Source organism: Accipiter gentilis, chromosome 20 (assembly GCF_929443795.1).
Source record: "Accipiter gentilis chromosome 20, bAccGen1.1, whole genome shotgun sequence".
Classification (NCBI taxonomy): Eukaryota; Metazoa; Chordata; class Aves; order Accipitriformes; family Accipitridae; genus Astur; species Astur gentilis.
In genome coordinates, this window is record NC_064899.1 from 11575726 (window position 1) to 11585410 (window position 9685).

Genomic DNA, 9685 nt, shown 5'->3' on the forward strand with positions numbered 1-9685 from the left:
GGGCAAGAGTAAATCACAGTCTGAAAAATAAAAAGCCAGTGGTTCAGCTGCAGGAATTCTGTTAGACTGCTAGTACAGTTCTGTAAGACTGCTAATTAAAAATCAGTATTAAAATACTGTTCAGAGAAGTTAAAGAAGGGAAGCAAATCTCTGGTAGCCCATCTGCTTTCCTGTAGCTACCGGTAGCTCGTGCTGCATCTGAATCTACTGTGCCGTGTGATGTTTCAGAGAGGCTCAGAATCAGCAGCCCCTCGAGTTTGTGCGGCTCCTGAGCCCCATTGGCTGGAAGGCAAAGCAGAGGCGGAGAGTGCCCTGAATATTTTTCTCCTCCACACACCATAAAACAGGCAGCCGGCATGCACTGGCTGACAGCGAGACCGGTGCTTGCAGTTTGAAATTAGTTTCTGCTCCGCAGCAGTCACTTGGGCATTTTATGTTTGCCTCTCTTAATGGAAGGGAACAAAAAAGCCTTGCAGCATACCAGTGAACTAAACAGGAACTGACCATAGGGGAGAATCTGATGCAAACTTACAGACTGTTGGGACTCTGTGACATAGATCACCAAGGTAAATGTGATGATGATCAGAAACTGCATCTGTGAGAGGGTAAACCAGTATTTCTGAGTTTGAAACCTTATTTTGTAACAGCAGTCAAAGTGTTCTGAACTGCTGCCTGCCTCGGTGCTGGCTTATTTTTCTTTCCTTCCCAAGCTGAAAAGCCAATGAAGATTTTCAAAGGAATGCAAAAGGAGCAGGAGTTTTAAAAGCAGGAAGCTGAAAGGGGATCTCCATAAGATGAATTTCACCCAGCACCACGGGACACTCCAGCCTCTCCATTTCTGGAACCACAGCTACAAACTGCACGGAGGTGCCAGCGAGCTCAATGCAAAGGGCCACTCCTCGGGAGGCTGCTATGAGCAACTCTTTGTATCCCCCGAAGTGTTTGTGACTCTGGGCATCATCAGCTTGCTGGAGAACGTCTTGGTCATTGTGGCGATAGCCAAGAACAAGAACCTCCATTCGCCCATGTACTTCTTCATCTGTAGCTTGGCAGTGGCTGACATGCTAGTGAGTGTATCTAACGGATCAGAAACTATTGTCATCACGCTGCTAAACAATACAGACACAGACGCACAGAGCTTTACCATAAACATTGACAATGTCATTGACTCAGTGATTTGCAGTTCCTTGCTTGCATCAATTTGCAGTCTGCTCTCAATAGCAGTGGACAGGTACTTTACTATCTTTTATGCCCTCCAGTACCATAATATCATGACGGTGAAGCGCGTAGGGGTCATCATCACATGCATCTGGGCTGCTTGCACAGTCTCAGGCATTTTGTTCATCATTTACTCTGACAGCAGTGTTGTCATCATCTGCCTTATTAGCATGTTCTTCACTATGCTCATTCTCATGGCATCCCTCTATGTCCACATGTTTATGATGGCTCGGATGCATATCAAAAAGATTGCTGTTCTTCCAGGAACTGGCCCTATTCGCCAAGGGGCCAACATGAAAGGGGCCATCACTCTCACCATCCTGATCGGAGTTTTTGTTGTGTGCTGGGCTCCTTTTTTCCTGCACCTGATTTTCTACATTTCCTGCCCCTACAACCCTTACTGTGTGTGTTTCATGTCCCACTTTAACTTCTACCTCATCCTCATCATGTGCAATTCCATCATTGATCCACTTATCTATGCATTCCGGAGTCAGGAGCTCAGGAAAACATTCAAGGAGATTATATGCTGCTGTAGCCTGAGAGGGCTTTGTGATTTCCCTGGCAAATATTAAACTGACTGGATACGTTACTGTACACACAACATGCAGCACAGAGTTCCAAGCCTTCAGATTCTCTTTCTCAGCAGAATTTGGTTTAAATCTTTAAGAGTGAGCACCTCTTTCTGTCTCCCCTCTCTCTCATCCTTCTGTCCCATTCACGTGTAATTCATATTTCTGTATAATGTTTGTGAAATCTGCAGTTTGTAATTTATTTGGCTGGAAAGAGAAGTAGCACTTCATACCAGTTTGTAAGTAAGCAAATAAATGTAATGATGAATGTGAAATACTAACAAACATAAGCAGCTGTATGTTCCAACTGCTAACAAAATAAATAACTTGCCTGTCTTACAGTACATATTGGCTGATACTGTACCTTATTCTGTTGAAGTAATTATAGCTATCCATTATATTATATACAGCTCAAAATAGAACATATGCTTCTCTACTAGTGGATTAGAGGTTCTCTAGTATGAGAAAGCAGATTTTTCATAAGGATTACTGCAGCCAACGAGTTGTATTCATTCATTTTGAACTCTTTTCCTCCTACTCCACAAGCAGCAATTCTGTTCGTTGTTACAGTTATTGCCCACAACAATAAGATTTTTCAAATGCCTGCTACACAGACAATAGAATGCTTGGGTTTTGCAGGGGGTGAGGGGGTTCAAGATGATGATTGCTTTACGTCTGAGAGTACCTTTTTGCAAAGTTGAAATTGCTCCCTGGAGCATCAGTTAGCCCTGGATATATTTGCTAAACTGGCTTCCAGGTAGTCTAGCACCCTCCATTCAGCCATGAAGCAGGTATAGTATTAACATTGACAGTGCCAACACCAATGTAAAGATTCACTGAGAGATATATCTGATGAAGATGAAGAGGGAAGTTCAGTCTGAATGTCCAGTCCTTCCTTGTTCTGAGGTTTTGTGGGGAACAAAGGCTCTATGCTTCAGAAGAAAATACATCCTTGTTAGAAACAAGCTGCCCTCTATTCTGAAATGTGCTGTTAGCAGATGGGATCCACTGCCAGGATCCTTATGGTGGAGTCTACGCATGTGTTAATTTGGCCTGAGGACCTCAGACCATACCAAAGCATATGAGCTTTGTGGGGACAATGCTATCACATGGAAGGGATGCTAGCCGATGAATCTGTAAACACATACTCTGCATCTGGCAGCCCTGTGTGTTACTGCTGCTTGAAGTCAGTTCACCTTTTCAAGCATCTAACTGACGCGTTCTCAGTTTCATGTTAAAATCCCATTCTTTCCCTCCACAGCTTATGATAGGGACCTCAGGTCCCTGATTTTAGCATGTTTGGAGGTGTTTAAAGTATAAATGTGAGTACACAGGTTTCCATGAAGATGTTCCTTAACACCTCAACAATATCAGCATTTATGTAAAGGCATAGAAAAATTAATGCATTTATTACCAGAGAGTGTAAAAACATAGTGGAAACAGGTAGAAGACCTGGAAAGTTCTGATTTAAAAATTCAAAATTAAATGTAAAGAATAATTTAGGTTTTAATCCTAGATGCCTGATTTTTACCAAGATAAGTAGTATATTAGTTGGATGAGCAGTTCTATTAATTTTCTTGGAAACAGCTTGTTCACTCAAGGTGCTTATTCCCTTGTTAAAGAAAGACATACAATGAAAAGTTATTCATGAGACCCCAATGTTTGCTACCTGGGATTCTTCTCCAGACAGAAGCTGATCTTTCAGTTGTGGGTAATTCTTCAGGATGTCGTAAAAGTGTGACAACATTTGGTCCTCTGTCAAAGAGCATGAAGGACTTAAGGTGAGTCTCAGGATCTTTAACTTCAATTTGCTTCCATGGAGAGTAAGAAAGTCATTTGACTTTGTGCATCAAAGTCCTTCTGCAGACCAGAAGCAGAGAAATCAGGTCTCCTACACCCTACTCTTGCACTTGGGCCACTCCATCCACCACAGTGCTTGCAACACACCCCTGTTACCTTCTTTCAGCTTTAGTAAATTATATCACCACATCATAATGGTTGTAGTGTGGAAGATTTTGAAATATGTCTACTATATTAACTCTACTTTTCTTCTGGAGGAAACTATAAAGATTTCAATAATACATCCCTACCTGGTTCCACTAGGTAGAGAAAAAAAATGCCAAAGAAGGAGGATTAAAGCTCAAGGGGAGAAAAAAAATGAATGTATTTAAATTACTAGTCATCCAAAAATCCAATGGACTTTATTAAAGGACTTTCCCTCTCCCACAAGACATGATGCTAGCTATACAAAAATGCTCTGGCAATAATGCAAGAAATTGCTGATGCCAGTTTGAACAAGACACTTGATCTTTGTTTTGCCTCACTTTCTTTAGCTATTTTAGGACTGTAAATTATGATATTGGGTTCCAGATATTCCCTCTGTAGTCCATGGATGCAGAGAGGGTCCAGTGGAAAGTGGCACATGAGCAAGATACTACCTTAGGTGCTCTGAACATCACCTTGCAAGTCTCTCTTTCTCCCCTTTGACTATACAAGGACCAGAGATTGAATTTAAACACATCAGAATTCTGAAAAGGCTGTGTTTCTGTAAATTACTTCCTGAACTCCCAGTTGATTCTTAAAACAAACAATCTCACTTCTTCTTGCAACCCAAAGGGAAGACAAATAATTAATTTCTATCAATGGTTTTCTTGTAGTTTCCAAAAATGGTGTATCTCTTTGTGCATATTTGGACTAAGACTAGTCAGGACAGTTGTGACCCCATTAAGCTCTAAATTTCATTTAGAAATCTAATTTTTGAAACTAGCTTATTCCAGAGTTTTAGCAACTCTGAGCCTTCTTAGCAGCTCTTCTGTGTTTATTTTATAAAGCTAAATGTATATACATACTTTTAAAAATGGAGTTTTTAATTAAAGAGGACTCGTTCATTTCATGACATTATCTTTTAGAGTTTAATTTATTGAAATTGCTGGCAAACCTCCTACATAGAAAATTTTCCTATTCCCAGATACTCTGTTCCTTCCGAGTAGCGGAATCATTTTCTGTTCACCTATAGCTCTAGCAGCTTTCCAGCAGAGAGCCATAGAAATTAGTGTTGTGAAAGATAAATAAGTTCATCTAGCTTGCTGGAGTGGAGACAGTGCAGGATTATTTTCCACATTCGATTTGCTGGAGCTCTGTTCTTCTATCTGAAAATCTTCTAAGAAAATGAGATATTGTTTTTCTTTAAACATCTGGGACCCTAATCACTTTAGCACTTAGCATTTTAGTCATGTTATGTAACCATGGCATGTTCCGCTGTGATGAGGAAATGTTTTGTTTCTACTTAACAGGTATAAGGATTTACATTTTCACTTCTGCTGTAGAAAAGGGACTAATGGATTTGCTCAGGCTCCTAGAAGACAGTCTTTGCTTGAGCTGGGAATTGATGGTAGTGTTCTCCACCCTGTCTCAATAACTGGCTGTAATATGACACACAAAATTTTTGAAGCAAATGTCTTTCTTCAAAGGGACATTTCTTTATCTTTGAAGTAGTTTTTGAAAAAAGCAAAGGACTCCAGAAAGCACTTAGGAGGCTGTAGTTGGTCTCAGTAGAGTGGATTCTGAATGATGTTCCAAGATCCGCTCTACAACTCTGTATTGGGTCTGGCTGAGACGGAGTTAATACTCCCCATAGCAGCCCTCATAGCGCTGTGCTCTGCATCAGTAGCTAGAAAGGTGTTGATAACACACCAGTGTTTTGGCTACTGCTGAGCAGTGCTGGCACAGCATCAAGGCTGTCTCTCCAACATTTTTGCCCTCCCCTCAATGGCAGGCTGGGGCAGGGCAAGATCTTGGGAGGGGACATAACCAGGACAGCTGACCTAAACTAACCAAACAGATATTCCATGCCATATGACGTCAGCTCAGATATAAAAGCTAGAGGGAGATGGAAGGGGGGCATTTTTATCTTCTGGAAAAACCACTACACGTACTGAAGCCCTGCTTCCCAGGAAGTGGCTAGATATCGCCTGCTGATGGGAAGTAGAGAATAACATCATTTCTTTTTCTTTGCTGTCACGCGCGACCTTTGCTTTCACTTTATTAAACTGTCCTTATCTTGACCCATGAGACTTTTGTTACATTTTCTCCCCCCTGTCCAGCTGAGAAAGGGGAGTGATAGAGCGGCTTTGGTGGGCACCTGGCATCCAGCCAGGGTCAACCCACCACAAACTGAAACATGCTGTCATCTGGAAGCAAGGAGAAATGCACTGATGGACTTACATGTTATTGAATGTGCAGCCACAACAATGTCTTCAGTTATGCGTTTAATAGATGTGCAGAGTACACATTATTGGTGTAACTCTAGAATTAGTGTGTTGTTGTTAAACTGGTCCTATTATACAACATGTTCATTGGGGGCTCCTTCATTCTCAGGATGAATTCTGGTAAAGAACTTTGGTCCTGATGTTATTTATAATGTACTGTATTGCTTATAGGCTTGAATAGAAATTGCACTCTCAATCCCACTGGAAGGAGCTCTCAGAAAACATTCCCTTAAGGATTAAATCTTCTCTGTCCAGAAATCTGGACTTCAGATATCAAATTAATATTCTGATCACTTCAATCATATTTCAAGTATCCTAGGATTTCTTCTTTGGAATAAATACTTCTCTCACTTATTAAAAAAAAAAGAGACTTCACATGTCACAGGAACTGTCAACTGCTACTACAGATACTCACTGTCATACAAGCCAGGTTATGAATTGACCTTGCTTGGCTTTTTTTGTTTCAAATTGTTCTGTTGTCCTAGCTGGTTTTCATATTTTTGCCCACTCTGTTCATAGAAGAAGAGATTTTCAGATTTGTGGATTAAAAATCACCCCCTTCGAATTTGTAATGTAAATGTATTTATCAGTTTTACTTTTACCCATTTGTTCCCTTGCAAACATTGTTCATTTCTTTCAGTGGTCCTCCTTCATGTTTGGTATATTTCTGTATTTGTGTATTTCTGGACTGCCATCCATCTGAGTTCTCCAAGTCATCCCCTGCCTGTGTGGTGGGTTTGCCTTTTGCTAACAGCAAAACCCCCACCCAGCTGCTTGCTCACTCCCCACCTCAGTGGAATGAGGGCAGAAAATAGGAGGAACAGGAACAAGAAAGCTCATGGGTCTGCATGAAGACAAGGGTATCACCAACTACCATCACAGGTGAAAAAAGCTTGATTTGGGGATAGTGAACTTTTAATTTATGGAAAATTAAAATAATATTTACTTACTGATTCAGCTAGTGGGAAACCAACAAACACTAAAATAACACCTTTCCCCTGCCACTTCTTCCTAGCTTCCACTTCACTCCCTTGCTCCGGACTCTCCCTCGACCTCCTCTCCCCCGTGGGGCGCAGGGGGACGGGGAAGGGGTGCCTGAGGCCAGCCCGCGGCGTCTGCCTGCTGCCGATCCTGCCTCCTCAGGCTGTTCCCTGCTCCAGCCTGGGGCCTTCCTTCCCCGGGGCTGCAGGGAAACCCCTGCCCCACCGGGGGCCGGGGGGGGGTCTCTCCCGGGGCCGCAGGGCCATCTCTGCCGGGGAGGGGGGCCTGGAGCACCTCCTGCCCTCCTGCCGCTCTCCCCTCGGGGCTGGCAGGGCTGTTTCTCCCCCCGTTTCCCTCAGCCCTTTTGCCCTTTCTTGCCCAGGCTTTCCCCGAGGCTGAGGGGCTCAGCTGTGCCCGGCGGTGGGGCCGCTGGAGCCGGCGGGAACCGGCGGGAACCGGCTGGGGCCGGTCTGGCCCGGGGCAGCCCCCAGTCTCTCCTCACAGGAGCGGCCGCCGACCCTGCAGACCTCCCTGCTCCTGCCGGCACCAGCACCCCGTCCAACATGGTAGGCCACAATATTGTAAGCAGCATTTCAGGTGAAGTCCCATTGCTCTACACACTTTAGTTCAGTTCCACAGAAAACTCCTCACCTAAATTATTTGCCTCTTTCACGTCCACAGCTTTGGAGTGTCTCTTGGGTTTTTTCCCCTGCGATGAACTAATCAACCCAAAATGTTCCCCTCTTGGGCTCTTTCCTGCTGAAGAGCTCTCACCGTAGAGCTTCAAACCCTGTTACTAGCTTCCGAATTAATGACTTCTTTGAAGATTGTACTGTTAAATCCCTCCCCTCCTATTTCTATTATTTCAACCCTCAGAATGATCCACTTTCCCTAACTGATTTTCAGATAGTCCTTTCTGTGGAAATTGCAGCCAGCCTTTTACCACCGAGATCTGACCCTGACACATATCTCTTGACACAGCCCTGCGGGACCCACAGATCAGGCTGCAGCTTCTGCTGGCTGTGTAATCATAGACTGGTTTGGGTTGGAAGGGATCGGAAAGATCGTATAGTTCCAACCCCCCTGCCATGGGCAGGGACACCTTCCGCTAGACCAGGTTGCTCAAAGCCCCATCCAGCCTGGCCTTGAACACTGCCAGGGATGGGGCATCCACAGCCTCTCTGGGTAAGCAGGGATCTGTTGTAAATCTTGCATATGTTGTGCCATGCATCAATAAAAAAATACTTTTTATAGGTTTCTAGGTGGCAAAGAGAAAACTGCAAATCATACAGGTTTGCAATTTGCTGTACTTAACTATTTTAGAAACAAACACATCGTAGCTTATTAGAGCTTTATTCTTTGTAAAAGGCAGTGGTTAAGTAAACAAACAGAAATCCAAATACATTTGGAGCCATTATCAGCAGAGCATAAACAAAACACTATTAATGCAATAATCTGCATCAGCCATTTTGAAGTACAGAGGAATTAAAACATATTATGAAGCTAATGTTTGCTACAAAAAATATCTTCTTTTGAGATAACATCTCTGTGTGGATCTGAGGTTTCTTCTCATGCTAACACAGGTCATGCAGAGTTCAACACATACCTCTCAAGTACATCATAAAAAACTCCAGCAAGCTTTCTAGACTTGTATTCAGTACAGCCTGGAGGCTGATATATTAAAAAAAAAAAACAGTCAAACTTGGTTTTCCCCTTGAAAGGGGAGACAAAAGAAGGGGTCTGAATTAAAAAAAAAAAAAGAAAGCAAAATTCAATTGCTACTCTTGAGGTAATTGCTTTCCACACTTTCCCAATTTTAGCTGGGTCAAAGGAGTCTGAAAGCTTTCGGGAAGGCAGGAATTGTGCAGATATCTGTCCATAGATTTAACTGCCTAAACCTGCCAAGTTCTGACTGACTAGTGTGGTTTTTGCAATAAAGCATCTTACACTGTATACAATACATTATCACTGATGTTTCTAATTATCTGCATACACATACAGCCACAGTAAAACTGGAAAAAAGCCTGGCTGTGCATAAAGACAAACACAAATAATGCATGTTTGGTAGAAATAAATCTTTACTTGTTATTCTGAAGCTTTTACTGGGGAGATGAGGTGTGTGTCATTGCTTTCTAATGATTATTGTCTTCAGCTTCACCCATGGAAATGCAATGCTCACAAGTAATTCAGACAGCCTCATTTTCCCCTCTAAGACAAAAACCATGCTGTTTTTCAGTAAGAATTGCCTCCAGTCCAAATAGGATGGTATTCCACGCAATATTAAAGGTATCACTGGTATAAACTCATTTTACTTGTGAACTGTGTACCAGTGCACACCAGCATCACTCAGTTTGGGACTATTCATCACCTACCAACTGCCCAAGGCAAAGGATTGGGATAGTAAATCTGTGAGGGGTCAGCTGAAGCAAGAGGCGACCCATCGTCATTGCTTCCTCTCAGACTTGAAGATCTGCTGGCATATCAAGAATGCAATACCCAACAGCATGGCGATTCAAGGGAGGTTTAACTATGGATTTTGACTGTAAATTTAGTTCTGGCCTCATGGAGGATCCATATCTGTGAAGCTTCCATCATTCCTGCAGGAAATCCCATATATCTCACTACCTTAGTGGAACCAGGTGACCCAGG

General features: G+C 42.8%; 1 protein-coding gene across 2 annotated transcripts; it reads left to right on the forward strand.

The window, feature by feature from the left end:
• Nucleotides 1–203: 203 nt before the first annotated feature.
• Nucleotides 204–1790, forward strand: MC4R (melanocortin 4 receptor). Of its 2 annotated transcripts, XM_049823843.1 has the most exons (2): nucleotides 204–221; nucleotides 918–1790. In XM_049823843.1, exon 2 carries the CDS (start codon nucleotides 1026–1028, stop codon nucleotides 1788–1790), a length of 765 nt encoding a protein of 254 aa, XP_049679800.1. In that variant the 5' UTR covers nucleotides 204–221; nucleotides 918–1025. The 2 variants fall into 2 exon arrangements, with proteins under 2 accessions (XP_049679800.1, XP_049679799.1); XM_049823842.1 differs by lacking the exon at nucleotides 204–221 and having other exon boundaries at nucleotides 795–1790.
• The last annotated feature ends 7895 nt before the right edge of the window (nucleotides 1791–9685 follow it).